At 44.7% G+C, this 24,701-nt stretch overlaps 1 protein-coding gene across 7 annotated transcripts in view; it reads left to right on the forward strand.

Moving 5' to 3' along the window:
* Window positions 1-24,701, forward strand: part of EML6 (EMAP like 6) — a 253,399-nt gene that overhangs the window by 208,584 nt on the left and 20,114 nt on the right. For 3 of the 7 annotated variants that reach the window (XR_005202459.1, XM_017542366.2, XM_017542367.2), the window contains exons 27-32: window positions 5,093-5,294; window positions 5,404-5,530; window positions 18,924-18,938; window positions 20,278-20,286; window positions 21,149-21,227; window positions 22,920-23,049. Coding sequence is in view for 5 of the 7 variants with exons in the window: in XM_017542366.2 (XP_017397855.1) it covers window positions 5,093-5,294; window positions 5,404-5,530; window positions 18,924-18,938; window positions 20,278-20,286; window positions 21,149-21,227; window positions 22,920-23,049 (562 nt within the window). In the remaining 2 variants the exon portion in view is untranslated. Of the gene's footprint in view, window positions 1-5,092; window positions 5,295-5,403; window positions 5,531-18,923; window positions 18,939-20,129; window positions 20,287-21,148; window positions 21,228-22,919; window positions 23,050-24,701 lie in introns of those variants that run through there. The other 4 variants (XM_037743399.1, XM_017542368.2, XM_037743398.1 and 1 more) reach the window with 3 other exon arrangements.

The raw sequence follows: 24,701 nt of genomic DNA on the forward strand, positions 1-24,701 counted from the left end.
AAAAAAAAAAAAAAGTTGAACTCAAAGAGGCAGAGAGAAGAAGGATGGCAGCCAAGGATTGGGTTGCAGGGGGAAATGGGGAGATGTTGGTCAAAGGGTATAAACTTTGAGATAAGTAAGTTCTAGGGATCTCATGTACAGCCTAGTAACTATATTTAATGATACTGAATTATTTACTTTAAGTTTGCTAATAGACTAGATCCTAAGTGTCCTCAGCAAACACACATGCACACACACACAATGGTAACTGTGTTATGATGAATTCATTAATTAGCTTGATTGTGGTAATTATTTTACAATATATGCATATATCAAATCCTGTTGTACACCATGAATACATACAATTTTTGTTAATTATACCTCAGGAAAGCTGGAAGGAAAAAGTAAATTTTAGACATCAGGATACTTATCCCTAAATGTTTCATCATGCACATCGTTACCTTGAGTTCAAGATTTGCTTTTGGTATTTTTAAAGTAAAATTTAGATACAGTTGAAATACATAAATTTTTAGTATTCCATTTGATGAGCTTTGACAAAAAGCTCATATACCTATATAAACATCTCTTATGAAGATGCATAGGCATTGCCACCCCAGGCCATTTCCTTATACTCCTTCCAGGTCAGTCCCCATGCCCACCCCCTCCTCAAATGTAATAACTGTTTCAGTGTTTTTCGCCATAAATTTTACCTGTTTAAGAATTTCATAGAAATGAAATAGGTACTGCTTTTTATCTAGCTTCTTTCACTCGGATGATGTTTCTGAGATCCACCCATGTTGTTATATAATAACAATCCATTCATTTTCATAGCTGAGTAGAGTTCGATGGTGTGGATATAACAGTTCGTTCATCCATATTCCTGGGATGAACATACTTTTCTAGTTTTCGGTTGTAGTAAAGCTATGAACATTTTTAGACGAGTCTTTGTGGACATATGCTTTCTTTCTCTTAGGTAAATATATAGGAGTGGAATTTCTGAGTCATGGGGAAAAATACAACATTTTAAGAAACTGCCAGACCTTTTTCCAAAGTTGTATCATTTTATATTCCCACCAAAAATGTAAGAATTCCAGTAGCTGATACTCAGTATTGTCAGACGCATAAAATTCAGCTGTCCTAGGGCATAGATAATGCCATCCAGTTGTGATTTCAGTTTACATTTCTCTGATGACCAAGATGCCGAGCACTTACTCATCTATTTACTATTTGGGGAGTGCCTATACAAGCCTTTTGTCCATTATTTTAAATTATCTTTTCATTCTTGAGTTCTGTGTTAGGTTTGTTTGAAGAAGTAGTTTCATAGCTTAAAAACCACCAGCCAAATATGAATTCTTTTGGTAAGAGCACTTCTTTTTTNTTTTTTTAATTCATTTACTTATTTTTTGAGATGGAGTTTTTGCTCTTGTTGCCCAGGCTGCAGTGCAGTGGCATGATCTCGGCTCCCTGCAACCTCTGCTTCCCGGATTGAAGTGGTTCTCCTGCCTCAGCCTCTCGGATAGCTGGGATTACAGGTGCCTGCCACCATGCCCGGCTAATATTTTGTATTTTTAGTAAAGATGGGGTTTTAACATGTTGGCCAGGCTGGTCTCGAATTCCTGACCTCAGGTGATCCACCCACCTCAGCCTCCCAAAGTGCTGAGATTATAGGTGTGAGCCATCACGCCCAGACTTTTCCTCTTTTTTAAAATCTGCTTTTTCTGGCACATTTTCCTTCCCAGATACATGAATCTCTTGCCAATGAATATTTCCAGCTGCATAGTCACACTTGTCCAGTTGCTCTCACTCTGTCGAGCAAAGTTCATTACCTGTTACGAACTGAATGTGTCTTCCCAAATCTATGTTAAAGCCCTAACTCCCAGCGGGACTATATTTGGAGATAGGCCACTTAGGGAAGTAACTAAGGTTAAGTGAGTTTATAAGGGAGGGGCCCTAACTGATAGAATCAGTGTCCTTATAGAAGAGATGCTGGAGAGCTAGCTTCCTCTCGCCACCACACACCGCCCCCTCTTCATGTGAGCACACAGTGGGAAGGTAGCTATCTACAAGCCAGGAAGAGAGACCTCACCAGGAAACAAACTGGCCAGCACCTTAATTTTGCCCAGCCTCCAAAACTGAGAAATGAATTTCTGCTCTTCAGTTACCCAGCCTAGGGCATTTTGTTATGGCAACTCAAGCAGACTAATGTACCATGCCATTGCTGTAGTCTCAAATTGAGTTCCATGTCATCAGTCTTGGTGATGAGATCTTATTACTACCACACAGCTCTCTCTGTGTCCAAAATTCAGGTTCTGTTTGTTAGCTGCTAAAATCATGTCATGATCTTGGCCCTTTTTCTCATTCTACTTTCCCATGAGTGGGCATCTCTTCCAGGCATTTTTCTTTCTATGACAAATATATCTTTATTAATATTCAGTTTTAGTTTAAAGCCTTCTCAATTACATCATTAGTGTCCTGCGTCCACCTTGTCCCAGGCTCCGTGAGACACACTCTGTCCTTTGCCAGAACCTAACAAGAGCACAACCCATTTTTGTAGTACCTTAAACCATGGACCAGAAAACCAAATTCTGTTTTTTGACACCATCTGTTTAGCCTGCTGATTGCTTCACATAGCCTCCCTTCCTTTCCAAACCTACACCCTTCGGCTAAATGAAGAGGCTAAAAGGCCACTATATTGTTTGCATTTTTAAAACCCTCCATGCCCTCAAGTCCTTAAGTTTCTTCCTCAGAATGTCAACAGCTCTGGAGAATGGTTCTTCAGAGAGAAACTTTGCCTGGAAAATTTTGCAGACAGGGAAATTGAAAAGTGAATGTGGGGGGAGAATGCATAGCGTTCATGAGATTCTGAGGAATTTCCTTCCTACAAGAGATTGACGACCAATACTCTGGAGACATAGTCCAGATTTTCTTGTTTTAAGACAGAGTCTCACTGTTGCCCAGGCTGTAGTGCAGTGGTGTGATCTTGGCTGACTGCAACCTCTGCCTCCCAGGTTCAAGCAGTTTTCCTGCCACGGCCTCCCAAGTAGCTAGGATTACAGGCAGCCATCACCTCCAGCTAACGGCAGGTCTCGAGCTCCTGACCTCAAGTGATCCACCCGCCTCTGCCTCCCAAAGTGCTGGGATTACAAGCATGAGCCACTGCACCTGGCCCTATTCCAGGTTTTTCTGGTGCTATCATCCATTATTTCATGACTCGATGGATAAAGAGAGTTGAGGTGACACGGCAAGTTCTGACGAGTGTAACAAACGCAGTTTGGCTTGAAGACCCAGAAAGGTCGTTCATCCTGCTGACTGTGCCAGGTCTTGAGGACGTTTCTTCCACAGTCCCTGCTGGCAACCACCAAACATCCCTGCCAGTGTCTTCCTCCTGAGACAGCAGCTGGTTTCACAGAACCTTCTAGCAACTGTGAATTCCCTTTACTGTTGCATGGATCTTATTTCCTATTCTGAGAATCTTGAATCACCCACTGCTGGAAGAATCTCTGCTTTGTTAAATCTCTTCAGTGACCCAGAACTTTTTCTCTCTTTCTCTTCCTCTATGTCCCTTCTTTTCCCTCTGCAACCCTGAATCTAATCCCTTAGAATTTGTTTGACTCTGAACCTTTCTTTTTGCATTTTTTTCCTCCATCCCATCTAGAAACCCTTATGTCCCTCTTATAAGTTAAGGGTGTACAGAGGCATTCCTCATGCTGTTTTACTTCAGTAAAGAAACAGCCTGTATGTATAGTGTATGAACTGGTTGCCCTCCTGCTTCCAGTTAGACCAGCAGGGCACATGGCAGCAGCTGCTGTGACTGTCCTGTTCCCATGCCTTGTGGATCTCACATGTTTGAATGGGTTTTTCCTGGAAATTCTTTTGTTTTCCTATTTGCTAGCAAACTAATGATTCTGGAGGGCCTCCTGGAAATCTGACCTGCCTGTTTGCTTCAGGATCTTTCTAGACTCAGTACTCTACTGAGGAATGGGCAGTTCCACTAGCTGTCGACTAGTGGTTGGCCAAATATAGGGCGATCTTGACAAAAAGTATTTCAAAGTCATGAACGCCCCTGCACCTGTTCCCTGCCGTGTATCTGTGCTGGTTTCAGATTCTCCAGCATGCCAATCCAAAACCCTCTGGGAGCCACTTGTAAATTACTTAATAAAATTTTCATCTAGGACACCAGTGGCCCTCTGATGACCTCAGAGAGTGCATGTAGCTTCCCATATCGTGTAAGGTATTCCCTAGGAGTCGCTGAGAGGATGGAAAAACTCCACCTCTTTAAATGGCTCCCGCCGCAGCTGTTTTTGCCAGGCTGTGGCTCATGAGCTGAATATGGAAGCTCTTTCTGGTGCCAGCTTTGATTTTGTACCACTTGTCAGGATTGCCCTGGTGTGGGCAGCTGACTCACATTCCACCCTCCGCCCTCCCTCACCCGGGGAATAAAGGTGGTGTGTGTGGCCTGGGCATACCACTCCAAAAAGCTTTTAGCCATTACTGATAAATTGGATTTTATGTATTTGGCTATGTTTGTTAAAAAGGAGCTTTGTCTTTAAATCAATGTTTGAGTGTTTCTACTATTAAAAATGCTTTCTAGTGTCTGTGGCAAAAACCGGTCTGTTCATTTTACATCTTACTTGAGTCCCCAGGCTTATAAGAGATCCTTTGCTCTTCTGCCACTGCCTGCACTGTGGTACAAAAGTCACTGTAGGGGATGGCGGTGAAGATATTTTTGATCTACATGTCAACCAGACTCACACTCAGGAGTTTACACTAGAGACCTGTAGAGACAGCACATTTGACATTTGTGAAAATCAGAACAAGCTTTTTATATGTCCATAGATTCCCAGAAAATAGGTTCTGTAGTCTATTGTTTCATTCATTCCCTCAGAAAATATATATTGAGGACATATAGTGAGCTGGATACTGTTTGAGGAAAAAAGAGACCTAGTGCCTGCCCACATGGAGCTTACATTCTAGTTGAAATGTAGGGAAATTGCTGTTGAACTGTTTCATTTGTATCCAGTAGAAACCAGTAGAAAATAATGTGGATAAATGAGCCCAGAGAAAAGAGTAATGAGACAGTGGCTGGGGTAATCGCCAGTTTTGGGCTTTACAGGGACAGCACGCCAGATTCAAGAAGTACGTGGGGCACAGTGCGCATGTCACCAACGTGAGGTGGCTGCACAATGACTCTGTGCTGCTTACGGTGGGCGGCGCCGACACAGCCCTGATGATCTGGACTAGGGAGTTTGTGGGGACCCAGGAGAGCAAGCTGGTGGACAGCGAGGAGTCAGACACTGACGTGGAAGAGGATGGAGGTGAGCCCCCACCTGCCACGCGCCTCCTGTGCCGACTGCACCTCCCGCCACCTCCCTACCTGGGCCACTGCAAACCAACTGGCTCCCCAATCTCTTTCTGTTGTTTGAGGCTATGACAGCGATGTTGCTAGAGAAAAGGCCATTGACTACACCACCAAGATCTATGCTGTGAGCATCAGGGAAATGGAAGGCACCAAGCCACACCAACAACTGAAGGAAGTTTCCATGGAAGAAAGGTATGGCGTTGCCAGGTTTGTCTGTTTTATTATACCTGATGAAACTTGTTTAAGCCAGAGTGCATTTTCTTTCCCCTCAAAGTTGCTATTTAAGTCAGTATTTTATAAACCTGCACAGAGTCTTAACCTGTATACAGGCGTAAGCTGGAAAAAATTGCACAACATCCCAGTACGTAGCAAAGGGTGGTTTAAACTTTGTGGAAGTTGGTTGTGGAATGTGACTTGAATAGACATGAAATGTGATTGGACTAGGCTTCTCCTTGCCCAGAAAAAATGCTGGGGTAGCTGGAAAGCAGTCATGACTGTGGTGGCTGACAGGAAACCCTGCTGAGTAGCAAGGTGGGAGGGAGGACAGGCTTCTGAAGTCATGGAGGGAGATTTGTGGAGTTGTGAAAAATCGTCTTTTCTTCTAACTATAACCTGTGCTTTACACTCCATCACTTGGTGTATCTTCTCTTACTGTGTCTTTGTTTGCCCAGATTTGTTCAGGTGGGTTTGGCACTTCTGGCCTATCCCATTTGATTTTGTTGCCTTGGATGCTCTGTGTAGAAAGCGTTTTCTAGTATTCTTTTAGGGCTTTTTGATGTGCTATTTTAAGTATTTTAGCATTTCTAAAAAGAAAAGCTCAGAATTACTATATTATTTATCATATTCATGCTAAAAGAAGATATTGAATAAAAACTCTAATAACTAAAAATTTTGTGGATTTCAAAGATTTTTAAGAATGCCCTGAGGCCAGGTGTGGTGGCTCATGCCTGTAATCCTAGCACTTTGGGAGGCTGAGGCTGGCAGATCACCTGAGGTTGGGAGGTCGAGATAAGCCTGACCAACATGGACAGACGCTATGTCTACTAAAAAAAAAAAAAAAAAAAAAGAGACAAAATTAGCTGGGCATGGTGGCACATGCCTGTAGTCCCAACTACTCAGGAGGCTGAAACAGGAGAATTCCTTGAACCCAGGAGGCGGAGGCTGCGGTGAGCTGAGATCACACCATTGCACTCCAGCCTGGGCAACGAGTGAAACTCAGTCTCAAAAAATAAAAAGAATTATCTGTTGGCTGTCACATTGAGGTAGGCTTGATGTTCACAGTACACTGGTCCCACAATATATAATTTATGAGGCTCAAGTAGTTTTCATTTGGTATGGCTTTCTGCCTAACAATAACTAATAAGTCTTATCTATCACTTATTACTATGCTGTGAGGTTTTAGATGCAAAGAAACATAACCTCCTCCTTCTGCTTAAATTCAGTGCCAGATGTTAAAATAAGCTTGGTAAATACTGGTTGCGCTACTGGCAAGAAGATTGAATCTAATGCAAAAAAGCTGTAATTTTTTCCCTAGCATCTTTGTTAGATGTTACAAAGATTCAGAGCTCTCTTTTAAGAAAAAATTACAGAGATTTTTCTGCAGTGGTCTTTATAGTTCATCTTGCTTGCAACATGGTTTTAAAGTGGCCACAAGCAGAAAATAATTTTAAAAGTCCTACTTCTAAAAATTAAGGGGAAAAAAGAACCATATGCACAGAAATGCATGAATAGGCCTCCCACTTAAATAATCCACTCTAAAAAAAGGTTTGGCCTGAATTATACATTTCTTTGAAAAAATTACCCAGCCTTTCTAATTTCATTTCCAGTTTCACATACCCTTATGAAATGAGTTGACATGGCCATTATTCCAAGGGTATTTCTGGCTGATTTCTATAACTCAGTTGTACATCACTCTGAGATTCATGCTAGCCACCAAAACATAATCATTTAACCCAAGCCCCAAATTCCAAACACTACAGCCGATTTCAAACCTAAACCGAGGTTTAGGTTCAGGGAAAACCCAAAGGAGTTTACCCCAAAAGGGGGAAAGCATAGTTTTTCAGAGCAACTTAAGATGCAATTACAAGAGAAATTTACAATTGCTGTCACCTAACCCTCATTTTCTCTCATTGCCTCTTTGGGCAAGTCTGTCAAAATCTTACACTGTCCAACTTACTGAAAGGTAGAAAGAGTGATGATCAAGAGGACCCTAATAATTTTTCATTTTAAAATTCAGAATTTTCAAGCTACCCCGTTTTATTCATCATATCAGATAGGAAACTGTACATCAGCATACACTGGATTGACTTTTTTTAACAAAAAGAAAAAGCCTTATATTATGAGATGGGGTAGGCAGTTTAGTACTTGCATTTAAAAAAAAAATTCACACCAGGATTTAGTGAAGAAAACAATTTTAAGTTCTGGAGGAATAATCAAGCCTTTTATATAGAGAGCAATTTCCTAGATAACTTAAAAAGCTTTGACAGCATCAATTCCCAGGAGGATCTGTAACTAGAGCACATAGTGCCAGCTGCACAGCATGCTGGGAACAGAGCAGGGCTGTGCCAGGTAGGGTCAGTAATAAAGAGTAGTAAATGATGCCCAACTTAACAGCCTCCATGGGGGCAAATCATAATCAGAACCAAGAACAAGCAGTCTCTACCAGTCCTGGTCAGTAATTTTAGGGGAGCCTGAACCTCAGAGATCAGACTGTAGGCAGCTTCTGAACCACAAAAGAGAACATTGCCAGGCCTAGTAGGGCATTCCGGAATTTGGGAGAAGGCAGGATGAGTGACAGGATTGGGAGGGTGGCACAAGATGTCAGATGGCATCTTAGTCCTCAGCCAGGGTATAAAACAGGGCTCATGGACTCTAGCATCCTGGAGTGAGAGAGGGGCAGAGACAGAAAAATGCTGACATTAGGACCACATGAACCCAGGCCGTGGCCACCTTCTCCCTGGGAATATTCAGGGCCATTGCCCGACAGCCCCTTACACTGCTTTCTTTGGCCACTTCAAGCCCTGCTTGAAGATTTGAGAGGCAGGGGTTTTCCTTGGCCTTCCCTTCATTGTGCCTTCTGTATATACCTGCAGATACCTCTATATACCTGGGTGCTTTTTCCAAACACTTGGGTCGAGACATACATCAATGAGACTAGTGGGAGACACATACTCGAGGACTGAAAGAGATGTGAGCTTGGAACAACCACCCCACACAGGGTCCTTAGCACTAATTTGTCTCTTAGCAATGTTTCAGGCAGCTCTACCTCTGGTAAATCCCCTGCCCCCTTCTAAAAGCAATTAGAAACTTTTAGTGAGATGACTGTAACACCTGTTCTACTGAGAAAAATGCCTTGGAGGCAGCTGTGCTAAATTTAAGTATCAATCACTTTTTAAGCAACTGAATTCCTAATTCTTAAATTTTAAGATAGTTATGGATTGTTTCTACTTAGACTCAGTTATTTGACTTTAAAATAGCTGTGCGACTTCAGATCATCCTTCCTTGTACAATTGCTAATTACACTGTGAGTTCTTATTCTTCAGAAGCCATATGATCTTCAGTTCTAATCTTTCCAAAAATGAGGAAGCTAAGAAGAAACTTAGAACTGCTCTCAAAAGAATCCTGGGCTATACCTACCAGATATGTAATGTCTGTGAAGCGTTCATCGGGTATCCCCGCTACTCACTTCAGCTTTCCGCTAGCTCACTGGGATGCCCTGCCTCGGTGACCTAGACTCGTCTGGCTGGTCCCCAACCTTGGGTGCTCTTGCTGCTCAGCTGCCACATGTGGTGCGTGGCTGAGGAAAGTCATGAGGTCTTTTTTACTTTTGGGAATCCCTGCTTTCACTCCTTATCTGGGCACTAGGGGCTACCCCATGGCTGCTGTCCTTCATCCCCAGCCGACTTGAAACTAATTCTGTTGTATGTGAAGCTTTCCACACCTTCCCATCTCTCAAGTGCCAAGCTCCAACCGGACACACCTCTTGCTCTCAACTTATGACCTCATCTCCTTGGCCATGTTTTCTCATAATGCAATCTTTTGTCCATCTGCAAACTTAAGATGTTTAATAGATACTTAAAATGTCAAGAAAGTTCCTTTTGGGGACAAAAAATGGGGGAAAGCATAGTTTTTCAGAGCAATTTAAGATACAAAATGCTTATGTTGTCACAACATTGAGGGATGGTGTCCAAATCCTTTATTCAGACTTCAGCAAAAACCGTTCTCTCCAACTCATCAAGTGATAAAATGCCTAGTGTTTGCTCAGTACTAAATTACTAGAGTTGCCTGTAAAATTAAGAATTTTCTTTCCACATTAGCAAATTGACACCTAGTTTACATGTTATTTTTTGATTTGTAACATAGGGGCTTTCAAGGGGGTCACCCAACCCAAACTGGCCTAAGCAAAAGGGAACTTACTGGTTTACACACCTAAATATCCAGGGGCAGGGCAGCTGCAGGCGTCGCTTGTTAAGAGAACTCCAATCTTGCTGCCAGGATTCTGGTTTTTCCCTTCATATTTCAGTTCTGCTCCTCTGGGTTACTGCACTTCTTCAGGTAGAAAAATGGCTGCAGAACTTACAGCCTCTGTGGGTCAAAACCAGAAGGAAAGAACTGCCTGTGATTCACAAGTCCCCACAAATGCCTTATGAAGTGCTATTGGCTCTAGTGGGCCCCAGGACTACCCTTGAACCAATCACTATGGATTAGGAAGAAAAAGTCTTTGACTATTCCCTTGGAAATAGTCACCTGCCGCCATAGACTAACAATGTAATCACTTCCACCAGAGGTGATTTGGACAGACCCAAAATAGAAAATGTCTACTACACTTCACCTTTTTCTTGTCATATATATACTCTTAAAATGCCGCCTTTTAAAATATCCTATATATAGGCCAGGCACAGTGGCTCATGCCTGTAATCCTAGAACATTGAGAGGCCAAGGTGGGCAGATCATAAGAGGCCAGGAGTTCAAGACCAGCCTGGGCAACATGGTGAAACCCCATCTCTACTAAAAATACAAAAATTAGCCAGGCATGGTGGTGGGCACCTGTAATCTTAGCTACTAGGGAGGCTGAGGCAGGAGAATCGCTTGAACCTGGGAGGCAGAAGTTGCAGTGAGCCAAGATCATGCCCTTGCACTCCAGCCTGGGCAACAAGAGTGAGGCTCTGTCTCAAAAAACAAAAAACAAAAGTTAGGTGAAGTTTCTCTAATGTTGGGGTATGCAGAAAGCTTTGGATACAGTTACATAAGGCAGGAGGTAATAGCATTTTCTTAGACAGCACTGTTAGGGCTTCCCAGGTCCCCAGCATGCCCCAGTGAGACATACAGCCAGCTTATTAGCATTTTTCCAAACACAAGAGGCTTCTTTTACAATTTCTTTGAGATGTGTTTCATACTTTTCTGTCATCTCCTCCTGAAACATGTACCCAAAGTTTAAGAGAATCAGAGTGCATGCCTACCAGCTCAGGCAGTACAAGTAGCTACTACAAAACAATTGTAACACACTTTGACATGTCTGCTGTGGGAACTAACTGACTTTGGCTTCAGCAGAACCCTGCCTCAGCAGGCCCAGGCTTCAGGCTGGCTGAGGTTCTCTTCAGCACAATGCAATGCGTTCCTTGGCCATCTTCTGGCTGCACCTGTTCTGCTCTCAGAGAAGATTTTCTTTGTCTTTCTTCTGTCTTGCCAAATATGAGATTGGCACTGGGGACAATTGCCTTTCTGAGGACTTCATTTTTAGTCTCCTTATTATCTCATTTCTGCTGGTGGGAGGCCTGGGAGTTGCCTTAAGAACTGAAGAATCACAGGCCCTTGTTGTTTACTTGATCGGGGGTTATACATAAAGCCCTCCTCCCCCAAGTAGGTTGTCAACTCTGTGAAAGCAAAATTTCTGTTTTATACACTGCTTTATCTCTGTGATCTAGAATATGCTGGCGCTTGGTAATATGTGTTGAATGAATAAATAGACTCCTTAACAACAACTTAACAAGATCTAGGTTGATTTTCAGTCTAGCCCATGGATTAGGTATCAAAGTCTGAGATCTGGTTGACACTTTGTCATTCAAATCCATAATCCAGCTGGGGAATCTCTGCTTCTAAGCAGTTGGCATCTCTGGTTACCTCTTCCAGCACTCAGGCTTGCAGCCTCCATCTGGCTTCTGCCTTTAGGCAGTTCCAAACAATGATCTGAAGTGGAGAGGCCCTTACCCTAAACTGTATCTCAGTGGTTTTGAGGGTCATTGTCCCCTTTGTCTGGCAGGGAATGTGTGATAGTGGATGTTTAGCAGGGGTCTAGAGGATCAGACAACTCTCCTTTTCTCTGTCATACCTGCTGTAAGTTTCCTTCCACGTGGATGGATGAGTAGTGCTTCCAGCAGTCCCCATGGATGAGGACTCATCTCCAGGCACCAGTAGCCCCTTGCAATATGCACCAGCATTTGGCTGATCCCAGCTGTCAGCATTCCATCATTTTCAATAGCCCCCACTGGTGGACCAGCAGGCAAGTCAGAATCCTGAAGGATGAGCCCCATCCCCCCCACTCCCTGCAGTGCCCCTGTCTGGGCTCTGCTTGGTCTCTCTTAACCCTCCCTCCATGCAGCAGCAGAAGCTAATAATAACTTTCATACAAGAGATGGTTACCCTGGTTTAATGAGGTTGGGCACCCTATACAAGTCTGGGGGTGTGTCCCAGGTAGAATTCCTTTCCCAATTCTCTGTGAGGAGAGGGGAAAGGAACCATTTTCACTTCACAAACTGCCTTCCACCACAAAGGTAACTTCACTCTCCAGCCATCTCAGCGGCCTGGCACAGGCAAACACGAGGAGGTGGTGCCAGAATTATTCTTAGCCGCAGATTATAAAGGAGGAATCTGTGACTATTCTACATTAATATTTTAGTCCTTCTGGAATATATTCACTGTCAGTCTATGGCATATGTTCCTTAGGAAACCAAGGAACTTTTACCAAACCAAAATTAGAAGTAGTTTCTAAGCCTTTTAGACATGGTGGTGCCCTTACCTGTGAACTGACAGGTGCTGGCACCAAAGGACCTCAAAATTCCACTCTAGCTAATGCTAGAATTTTCCTTAAACTATGCTTACGGCTGAATGGATAAGGCCTTGAAACCCGTCTTCTACTGTCTCATTCTTTCTGAATTGATTTGAATGGGTTTATGAACTGAAGCAAAAAGAAAGTTCTATAAAGAAAACCATATACTGTGGGCTTAAAAAATTTTTATGGGGTTTTGAGGATTTTTCTTTATTTGGTCGTTTTTTTTATTTTAGCTCCAAATTAATAGCCTTCTTTAATTCTTGATTTCTTAGTATCTGAGTCTGTGGCATCAATATAAAATTTCACTGGGTTATAAAGTTTGTTAGGATCATTGGTTCCCCAGTGGTTGGTGCTGTGCCCATCATGGGAACCACTGTGTGCCTAACATGGTACCCTGTAGTTAGTACACAGCAAACAAATACTTTTTAAAAAAACAGGTGAATTTACTTATCCTACTTCTCTTAATATTTAAGTAATTTGTCCTCAGAATGCTGTGCAAGTCCATTCTTTGTCAGCAACCGCTTTACCATCACTTCATTAGCAACTATGGACGGTGCTTGTGGGAAATGATGTGACCAATGCAGAATCCAGGATGTCCCAGCTGACCCTGGGGCTGCACTTGGCTAAATGACTTCTTAATCTTCATAGCCTCTGTCCTTCAGGAATTACCGTATGTGTTTGGTTTAAATCTATTTAAGTAACCTCAAGCCAAAGGAACTGAGAAGATTCTGTGTCACTGTGGCCATCACGCCTATCATATACACCAAGCTGCTTTGTCAGCAGGTTTACAGTGAAACAAAGAACATGCTCATGAGTGACAGTAAATGGGAAGGATGTAGACAGATTCCCTTCAGTCACCAAATCACTGTGTATAAGTAATCCCAGTTTTCCTTCTAGCCTTTTACGCTGTGTTTGGAGGCAGAAATCTGGAAGAACTTGCCCCAATTTGTTGTTCATTTCTAATTTTTTTAAGATATACACAATAATTTTATATATTAGGTACATAGTGAGTTTCAACACTTTCTAGATATAGTGATCAAATTGGTAGCATTAGCATATCTTTCACCTAGAACATTTGTCATTCATTTGTGTTGGGACCTTTTAAAATCCTCTCTTCTGCTATTCACTTATATGTGGAAGCTGCGCTTTTTTTAAACACCTAATTTCATCAGGAAATCTGTGGGAATTTCAAGCTGGTCAGAGGCAGCTTGATGAGGCATGAGGAGCATGGTGAAGTGGCACCGTGTCAACGGCAAATGAGCAGCCTGCGCTCCCCAGCTCTTTCCTCAGCGTAGCAGGACAGAGGCCCTTTGTTGTCAGTGATCAATAGCTGCTTTGTGGGCCTGTATTGTTAGAGTTGCTAAGAACTGAGGATCCTGCTAAGCAAGTGCGGCTGAATTTACCATATGAAGATTGATCAAAACTGCTCAGTCCTATCTTGAAGCTTGGTCCAATAAATGGGGAGGAACCTCTTGTTCTACATTTCCATCCCATTTGTGAGGCTGGAGTGACCTCACAGAGCCTGAGAGTTGGTACAGAGATCTGCAGTTGCCTGCATGTTGTGTTTAAGCTGAGTCCGGCCCTCCCTGTGTGAGAGTGATGGCACATGTGTAGTGCACACAGGGTGAGGAGCACTCCTGCTCCAAGGCCCTTCTCTCTAAGCTACGTTCTTCTCCACCCCACGAAGAGTTCTGCCAGCAGAGCTGTGGCGAGCAGGTAGAACTGCAAGATTCCTGTTTTCTGAAGATGGAAGGGACTGAAATTATAATATCTATTAAACCCAGATGCTGAAGTTAGTCATTTCCAAGGCCCATTGCTTAGCTAGGTAACTCCACCAAAAGTTGAATCATTAGTTGATTTTTTTCTAAGTGAATATAACGCTTTTTTCAGAAATGATTTTCTTTATTCAGACTCCTTGATTTTCTGTATTGGTTTGAAGCAAAACAATGACTTTTATCTGATGATTTTAGAAATTAAACCTGCTGTTCATTATAGAATAGTTTGTTCACTTCTGATGTCAAAGAGTGGACATTGTATAAAAACCCAGAAGTAAAGTGTTGGAAAATGATTTTTAGAAAAGATTAACGTGCCTAGGAAATCATACTCCTACGGTGTAATCATTGAATCAAACCTACTCACTTGTGGAGATAAAAGAACACTTCGAAAATATGTAAGTACTTTTCTGTCAAAAGGGAGTGTCTTTCCGATTCGGTGGCAGAGTTGGGTCTGATTATTTTAGGCAAGTGCCTGAATAGCTCATAGATTCTCCATTTGAAGGGAATGGCTGTTACCAAGGGTGTCGACCCTCCTTCTGTCGATTAGTGTGTGGTCAAGATATGGTAACCAGGGAGGCATTTGCAGGAGTGAAAGGTGTGGAGGATCGGGATGCTCTTGTGGGTGTGTTTAAAGTATGTTGACATGCTCTTTACCCGGCTCCCTCCCGCTCATTTGAAGCTCGTGTTGTGCTCTGCCGTCTTCTGCCCCTTCTGGTTCTTGTCATCTGTCAACTTCCTGTCTCTGAGCATTTCAGCTCATGGTCAACTGGCCAGCCTCAGTCAGCTCCTGCCATGCCCTGGGTGATGTCATCACCTGAAAGTCCTCTGTTCCTCGGTGTCTTAACCAACTCTCCTCTGGATTTCCCATTCCCGGATACACCCAATCTTCATCAAGACAAACGAGTGCCTAGACACCTTCATTTTTCCCCAAGTTCATCAGCCCTTCCTGGCCTCACTTTATGTGCCTGCCTAAATGCCATTTCCCAGTCCTGTTGGCCCTTCTCCCCTACATTCCTTCTACCACCTGCCTCTCCATTCTTCTCACAGGAAGCCCCGCATTGGCACAGACGGCCACCACCAGAGAGCCTGCCTGGCTGCTGCACTTGGCCCTCCAAGCTCCTGCCTCATTTGCATCCTTTTCTTTGGTTGGTTCTCTCTGCTGCTCCTCGGCAGTCATCCAGAGTTCACCCCTTGTAAACCTCCTGCCCCTTCTTCACTGAGAAAACAGAAGTCATGGGCACACACTCCATCTTGGCGCTTCTGTCTCTTTCCATCTTCCTTCCCATCCTTCACTCACATAAGCCATTCACCTTCTTCCTTCTCAGAGGAAGTAAGTCCCTTCTCCTCTTTGAGACAGGTCCCTCACCTGGTGGTTGGGCCCCAGCCTCCTGTGCATCCGTGCTCCCTCATCGTCTGTCCTCTCATCTGTGTCTCCTGTGTCACTCTCCCACAGCCGGATCCATGTCCTCAGCAGAAAGTCACATCCCCATTTCCCATCTCCACCCAGTGCTCCTCAGAAAAAAACAGGTCCTTTGACTGATCTTATACACTTACACACACATTTCTGCACTCACCTTCCCTCCAACCTTTTTCCTTTCTCATTCAGGCCTTGAAGTCTTTTCTTCACTCTCTACCCCATCTCACTTGTCCTCTGTCCCTGCCATTCTGCTGACATTGGGGCTCTCTAACTCCCAAGTCCTGTGACTCTCCTCTCTCTGTCTGGCCAAAAGAACTTGTGTCTTGTAGGGTAGCATTGTCCAATAGAAATACATGAGCCATGTGTATAAATTTTCTAGCAGGCACATTACAAAAGTTGAGATGGTGAAATTTACATATTTTAACTCAACATATTTAAAAATATCTCAGCATGTAATTAATATAAAATTATTTTACATTCTTTTGAATTTTTATTGGTAGGACTTCAAATTCTAGTGTGTATTTTACAGTTATAGCACAAGTCCAGCTCTTGAAAGCCACATGTGGCAGTGGCTACGGTACTGGACAGTGCATATTAGAGAAGAATATAAACATTCTCTTCTTGCCCTTTTGAAAAAAATCTCTCTTGGCCCTCCTGATGCCTCACCTCTGCTTCCTCTTCCAGCCCCTTACACTGCTGTTGGTCCTCAGGATTTTACCTATGGCTGGCCTCTTTTCACCCTCTACCATCTACCCTCTTTCTTAATTAATCTTTTATATCCCATCCATTGGCTAGTGAGTCCCAGGGTCTTATGACGGACTCCCATCTCTCAGTGGTACTTCCAACTAACAAAGCTATCTCACAGGTGTTCAGAGCTCAACATGGCAAAACTGAACTCATCGTCTTCCTTCATTAATATTTTCTCTCTGTCTCATTCCGTGATACCATCATTTAATCCCATATCCAAGCCAGAAAACTGGTCTTGCCTTTGGGTTGCTTTTCCTAATGAATCCCTAAAGACAATCCGTGACAAAGTGCTGTGGAGTCTATTTCACCAACATTTCTTTAAATATTCAACTGTTTTCTTCTCCACAAACACTGCTCTAGTCAAGCGCTTCATCATTCCTCTCCTGGATCATCACAGTGGCCTCTTCAGTATTCTGCCCGTCTTTACTCTTAGTTCCCTTCACTCCACCCTTTATTCTCTCATGTTTTCACACAGATAACTTGTTATCCACCTAAAATAGCCAAGTCTAAGATCATATCCTCATTTTTTAAACAACAACAAAAAAACACAAAGCTGTGTTACAGGCTCCAGTCAGGAGCATTTTCAAGATGGTGGGCTTCTTTCAAGACATCCTGTGGTTCTTCTGCCTGAATCCTTTCCATCAACTCCATCACTGAGCATCTCCGTACATGATTCTGGAAGACATAGGAATACACTTGATAGAGTCCAGTTCTTAGGAATATTCTCAACAGAGTCCAGTTCTGAGGAATGCACTTAACGTAGTCTAATTTGGTCTGGGTAACAGAGTCCCCATGGCTCTGGACGTTTTCCCTAAGCCTGGATTTATCCTAGAGCAGTGGTTGCTAATCTCTCTCTCAGTGTTTCTCTCCCTCCCCATCCCCCTCCTTCCCCTTCCCCCTTTCTCCCTCCCTCTTTTCCTCCCCCTCTCCCTCCCTCTTTTCTTCCCCTCCCCTCCTCTTCCCCACTTCTGCAGCTTCCTCTTTTCTCCCCCTCCCCCTCCCCCTTCCCCTCTCCCTCCTTATCTCCCTCCTCCCTACCCCTCTCCTCCCCAGTCCCTCTCTTTCTCTCAGATCACAGACACCTTTGAAAATTGAATTAAAACATGCCTCCTTTCCCCATAAAGATGCACATCTGGAAACACAATTTGGTATGAGTATCAGTGGTGTTCATTCAGTTCCTGAAGTCTGATAAGATCCTGCTGGGGGACAATTCTAAGAGTTTCAGGTCACATACTGGTTCCTATCTAAAACCAGGATCAAGGGTATCTGGGTTTCCTAAGACATCCTGAAAACTCTTGGAGCATTTTATGCAGCATTTTGGAAGCTGAAGAAGGCCATTTCCTCCAAGGACACTTTGAACCTTGTCTGATGAACACGACTCAAAACAACTTCAGACTTGTTTCTTGGCTAGATGGAGCTGAGTTTCCCCACACCCACACCCACACCCCTCTTTATAGAAACTGGTAGGAACGACTTTGTTTCTCACAGGCTGTCCCAGCCTCGCTCCCCATTTGGCTCTCGAGTTGTGCTTATCTTGGGCTGCAACTGACTCATGACCTCCTCAGTGGTTTCAGAAGCCTCCCTGAGCGCATTGGCCCTGACTGTTCTGTTCCATGTCTCGGGTCATTGTGTGCTCTGCTCCACCTCTTGCTCTGTCAGCCCAGTGCCTTGGGGAGGAGGAAGGAGGGACAAGTACCCAGGCATTGGCCTGCCTTGGGGGCCTTTGGAGAGCGAGAGCCCGTGTCAGGATAGCACCCCCACATCTTCAGTTGAGTCTAAGCCTTCTCTTCAGCAGCCCAGCTGCTGGGCAGGAATTGTCCTTCCCATGATCCTGCCCTGCCCACAGAGTGTGCCACCCACAGAATGTGCCACCCATTTCCACAATGGTTACAGGGTAGTGACTCTCCTCACAGGCACTGAAGAGGAGGGCCTTGTTACTCAACAGCAAGCCCCAGGCTGGAGTTCATGTCCCTGCCCTGGGCTTCCTGCCTTCACTCTCTCTTCCTTGGCAGGCTTCTCCCGCTCTCCAGAGCTCAGGCCTGTCTGCTGCCCTCTCTCCTGATTATCCGATTTGTTTGCTGTCTTGCCAGCTCCCTCCTTTAATTTATTGTCCAATGGAAGCTCTTTCTCCTTTGTCTCCCGGCCCTGCCCTCCTCACCCAGTCACCTCCAAGTCTACTTGCCCCAGCAGGCCCCGTTGTGCCTCTGCTCCTCCCACCTTGGTTTCTCACCGCCCTCTTCCCAGCTCTTGGCCCTGCAGGCTGGTCTCCCTGCCAATGCCTGGTTGCGCCCACCACCTTCCCCCCACTCCCGTCCTGTGCCAGCTAGGAACCACCAACTCTAATGAGTTTACTGGACTGAAAGTGAGCTCACGCCCTCCACTTTTTCCCACCTCAGCAAAGCTTTTCAGAGTCCCATTTCTGATGGAATCTGAATCTGAAAGGATTGAGACCCATGGAAAAATGTTAAACCTCCAGTGTTTGGCTCTGTGAAATCTCTGGCAGTCCTTCCCATGTCTGATGTTGTGAGCACTGTTTCTGGATGCCTGGAAAGAAGTCTTTAATACTTGTATTGTGTTTTAACTTGCTTTCCTTTGGAGGCAGGGAATTGTCAAGTAAGTATTCACGCCGCTCTAGAGAAAAACACAGGTGTTCGGTAAACATCCGGTACTAAGTGTTCACGCAGAATCCACAACCTCGAAGGGTCAATACTTAAAATCCGCTGAATTTGCCATAATGCAGGTTTCTTCCCCTTGCTCCTCTCATCTTCAGTTTTGAAGCAATACAGCTGTAAACATATGCTTGCAAAATGAGAAAGAAACATTCTGAGATTGCTTTACCTTTCGGTTTTTTTCTGAAAATCAAGGTGAAAAAGCATCGGATTGCCTCTGCGTATATATATACATATATATATACAATCTCCTATATATATAAGTCCATGGTGTTTGTGCTTGTATGCATACTCTCTCTTCACTGTATAATATATCACATATTATACAACCTGCGTGTCCCCTGAAAACGAGCCCTGTGTCTATCCTCGAATTACGCCTTTGAACCATGCATAGTTCCAGTGTCCTCCTGCTCTCACAGCCCCTGGCTTGCTTTTGTCATAACTTAAATGTTCTTAGGTGAAAGAAGAAACCCACGGATTTCATTTGAAAGTCCCACTAAAACAGAAGAAAGAGCAGATGTCCTGGGAAGCGATAATTAATGTGAAGGAAGTGTCTAATTGTGAGAACTGGCATGCCCCCAGTCTCTCGATTTTGCTCAATTTGGTGGCGATGATGTCAGCCGGGGGTGTCGTTTTGCAGAGACATGCTCTCTCCCCATTCTTCAGTGGTGATTACAATACCGTTTGGTCCAATTATCCCTTATGATTACATAACATGTTTTGATTGAAAAGTTTCTGAGAAAATAAAGGTACCCTGTTTTCCCCTGCACACAAAAAGAACCCCTGCAAGCTATTCAAGCAGGCAAGCTGACCTACCAAGAAACACTGGGATTTGTTAGGCTAAATTATGAATTGAACTTGGTTTGGAAACAAAGTATCCATTGTACAGAATTCCCCAGGACATCCAGGAAGATATCATTGTTTTTCTGGCGGCAGGTTTCTCCCCAGCATACACTAAAATAAGCAGAGTCCCCAGGCGCATTCGTAAAGTCACGGAGAGTGTGCGGGAAGCATTGACAAGGCTTCCTTTTCTCTCCCTATTCTGTAGGCGCTTTAGTGCAGAGTTTGCCCAGAGACGCCAGGGTATGAGCTTTCTGAATTTGTAGACTGGTGCACTCTTTCATTTCTGTTTTAGTTCTTTGCTGGCATGCTGGGGAAGCATGGTTTGTGCCACACAGGAATGTCTGTTCACTTGGAATATGCTTGTGCATGAATGAGGTGGTTGCTAATGCAGCTCTAAACTGTACTAAGTTTCTCACTTGGCTTTGTTTGCTGCTTACAAGGGGATCAAGGTAATCCTTTCTCTTTGCATATCCTGAGAACAATAACTAATTACTCTGGAACGTGCGGTGGGAGCTGGTACAATCTCTCTCGACCCATCCTGGGTTTCCAAAACAGAAACCTGATGTAAGGAAACCCCACATCACCAAGAACTGGCCTAGTCATCTAGGATTCTGTTAGGGCTTACACATAATAAAATCTCTTCATTAAATGTGGTGGCCCCAGTCCCCAAAACTGAGAAGGGAAAAGCAACCTTTGTTGTGGTAGCAGCTGAGTGCAGACCCGAGCCCTGAGGCGAGGGCAGAGTGGGAGGCATGAGTGATTTCTGTCTTCTCTGCCTCTGCATCCTGCCTGCCCTTTTGTGAAGTGCAGCCAACCTGGGCACTTGGCATGTGGTCCTTAGGGCCTGTTTTGAAGCCTGGCTTGTAAGTTTCACTTCATGCCACACCATGACCGTTGACAGCTTAATTCTAACATTAGCACATCCTTGTCTGAAAAATGTCAGCAAGTCCGGGAAATGTGGCATCTCTCCCCTCATGGTGAGGCTCCTTCTTGGTTTTGAACGAAGCCCCTCTTGTTTCAAGCCCACTGTTCTTCCTGCTCCCAGGAGAAGGTTAAGCAGAGGGAGGAGGGCTGACCCTAGCCCAGTGCCCCAGGTATGGGGAGGCCCAACCCAGGGCCTGTGAGTTCAGACCCCTTCCCTGTGGCAGGTGAAGAGGGAGAGAGGAGGGCAGGACCCAACAGATCCAGGTGGAGGGGCCTCTGAGTGGGGAGGAGAGAGGAGGCCAGCACTGGCCTAGATAGGGGTGCCGGGAAGGCCGCCTTGCAGCCCGTGTTCAATGCTGCGCTCCCTCTGGCCACTTTCTCTTCCAGGCCACCCGTTAGCCGAGCAGCTCCCCAGCCTGAGAAACTGCAGAAGAATAATATCACCAAGAAAAAGAAACTGGTTGAGGTAAGGAAGTGAAACAATCTTGCTTCTAACCTGATACTGACGTTCTGAGACCTACCTGGTGGACATTTCCATCTGTATGTCCCATAGACACAGTCAAGTGAAGCCGAGCAGGGCCCTTGGCTCTCTTCTGTCCCCTTTCTCTCCCATGTGGCCCTGTGTCTCCCGCCCAGGGACCAGAGTCGCAGCCATTGTGTCACATTCTGGCTTTCCCCAGGCCTGTCACGAGGTCCTTTCAGTGCTAACTCTAAGACGTCCTATGTCCCTGAAGCCTGGCTCCTTCTCCCTCCACCAATCCCACTCGGATGGTCAGCATCCCTTCCACGGAGAAGAAAGAAAAGAGACAGGGGCGCTTACTCAGAGTCTCTAATGTTGCCTGAGCCCTGACCGTGCCAGTGCGCAGCTCCATAGCCATGAAGTGTTTCATGCAATACTCACACGCAGGAGGGACACACCACTATTGCTTCCATTTTCCCAATGAGGATGCTGTGGTTGAGGGGAGTTAAGGGAGTTGTTAGGTCCCAAGCTCAGGATCACCAAGCCAGTAAGTGGGAAGGGATCTGAAATCAGCTGTTGAGACTAGGCTCTCATAAAGCCGCTGTTTTGGCAGAGACCTCCTGACTGTTCTGTCTCATTTCAGACTCTGCCCTCTCTCTCTGATGCATGCCCCAATGCCTCCAGAGTTAGGTCTTTAAAATATACATCTTCCATGCATCATGCCAGCCTTCAGACCTGGGAGAGTCCCACATTGCCAATGGGATTCAAGTTAATGGTTTCAAAACCTTACCCAGAGCCACCTTCTAAGCTTACTGCCTGTGATTCCTCACCACCATGCCAATCTCCCAGCAACAAACCCACCGCTAGTGTTCTCGGAAGCTTCCTGGGACTTTCAAACCCCTGCATTGTCTTTCCTTCTGCTTAGAAAGCTCCTCCTGCCAGCTCCCAACACTCTGGTCCTTCCAAGACCTCCTCCGGTATCTCTTCTGTGCAGCCTTCCCTGAGGCTTCGCACCCTAAACCATCCTGCGGTTCCCCACCCACACCCCCTCCTACCACCTATACCGTGCTAGGCACCGAGGAGCTGCCTGAGAAATCTGTGTTGGATTAAGAACTGATCAGAATCAGAATCAGCCACTGTTCTTTGTCTTAGAAGACAAGACAGAAGAAGAGAAAGACTATAAACCCAGAACGGTACCTAGTTTTGGGGAGAAAAAAATGCAAACAGGTAGACACTTTGTAGAGCAAGCACCAGGCAGCAGAACGAGCATGGCCTTGGCCCCGTGTTCTGCTCTGCCCACCCCAGCCATGTTTATGAGAGTTTCTTAGAGAAGACCTCTGAGCCACCATTCAGCTCATCCAGAGGGCCCGCCAGGGCACAGACACAAAACTGCTAGACACCCTTTACAGGGCATCAAATCTGTGGACTTTGGCACACCTAAGGAGCCGGGAAATAAATCTGGTTTTTTTGGAAAGTCACAGTAATTCTGTGTGTTACTCTGACACCCCAGCATTTCAGAAAACTAAAAAGTTTTATCCTCAGCTAGCCAAGAAGCAAAATGTTTTTAGTGAGCGTGTGTTGGCCTCACCAGCCATACCATTCCCAGTACACACGAGGCCACTCAGGCAGTGTGGGTGTGTTCCTCGGCTCTCCCCTCGTTCCTCTGAGGGTCACGCTCATCTGTGTGTGTGAATGCAGGAGCTGGCTCTAGACCACGTGTTTGGCTACAGAGGATTCGACTGTCGCAATAACCTGCATTACCTTAATGATGGTGCCGACATCATCTTCCACACTGCGGCGGCTGGCATTGTTCAGAACCTCTCCACAGGTAACTGGGGGGGGTTAAAAAATACAGGTGTTTCTTATAGCTTTTGTTTTTTTAAAACATGTTTTCCCCACTCTTTTGATGGCCAAAAGCTTAAGCATTGTCCTCCCCTTATTGAGCCATTCCCACAAGTCCAGCACGGTCTCAGTTAGGCCTGGTAACGCTCAGGCTCAGTTACCAGAGTCAGAGCCCTCTCTGTTTCTGGCCTGAGCTTGACCTCATGTCATCATAGGCCCTAGAGAGAAGGCATCCATGTTGACATTAGCCTCTGTAACTGAGGGCCATGGAGGGAAGCGAGAGACAGGGTGTGAGGAGTGGAGAAATTCCTCAGAGACCATAACCAAGCAGAAAGCACAGTAGAACTTTGCCTATTCATCTTTACAATGAGCCATTTTTTGACAGCTCAGATTTTTCAAGTTGTATTTTGACAGTTTGGCCACATTTATAATGAGAATGAAAACAATTAAATAATAAACAAAAATATCAGTCTGGGTGGGGTGGCTCATGCCTGTAATCCCAGTACTTTGGAACGCCACAGTGGGTGGATGACCTGAGATTAGGAGTTCAAGACCAGCCTGGCCAATGTGGTGAAACCCCATCTCTACTAAAAATACAAAAATTAGCCCAGCATGGTGGCAGGCACCTGTAATCCCACCTACTTGGGAGGCTAAGGCAGGAGAATTGCTTGAACCCAGGAGGTGGAGGTTCCAGTGAGCCGAGATTGCACCACTGCACTCCAACCTGGGCAACAGAGTGAGACTCTGTCTCAGAAATAAAAATAAAATAAAAAACCCAAACCACATGATGACTCAAATGGAAAAAATAAACATTTCAAACAAAAAGAAACATTCAGAAATTAACAGACAACTATATCATTACCACCAGATTTGAACAGGTTCACATTTTGCCTTATTTGCTCATGCCTCAAGAAAAAAATCTTTCATTTAAAAATTTTGTTGTCAATTCTGTGTAGTTATTCATACATAGATTTAGACAGTGAAATCAATGGGCACGTGTTGATTTGTGTCTATTTCGGGGAAGAGGGACTTGATATTGCCGATACATTTTCTTCCCTTTCTGGCCTTGTCATCATATTGGTAGCAGTTCACCCCTTCCCTGTATATCTACACCATCATTCACCTTTAGATTCTTGAGCATCTGAGTGGGTTTAAAGTGGCCACTTTGGAGGTCAACAAACCCATTTGCTATGATAGATGATAAAGTGCTCTTTCTTCCACTATGTGTGACATATGTTGAGTTAGGGCTTTCCGGGGTAAAGCCACCACCTATGCTATCCAGGCCGCCAAGTGGATTGGCATTTGTTAAGTAAAGATGATTAGTCCCTTAGGATTTCATATTTCACGTGAAGAAGTGGTGCCATTTTGCTCAGTGAAGCATCATCTCCAGGCCCCCACCCCTACATCTGCCCAGATGTGGACATTGAGAATCATCAGTCGTGTGCCATGGAGAGGAGGGAACTTGGACCTTCATCATTTTGGACTCTGGGAGGCCCTATAATTGAGCTGTGCTCTGGACCCACACAGAGCAGTGGGAAGCATCGAAGGGCAGCTGGAATGTATTAGATAACAGACACTAGCTCCTCTTCACCCAGACCTGGAACAGAATAGGAACATTTCAAAAAAACGATCATCATC

The sequence above is a fragment of the Cebus imitator genome, unplaced genomic scaffold (assembly GCF_001604975.1).
Source record: "Cebus imitator isolate Cc_AM_T3 unplaced genomic scaffold, Cebus_imitator-1.0 Scaffold143, whole genome shotgun sequence".
NCBI classification, from domain to species: domain Eukaryota; kingdom Metazoa; phylum Chordata; class Mammalia; order Primates; family Cebidae; genus Cebus; species Cebus imitator.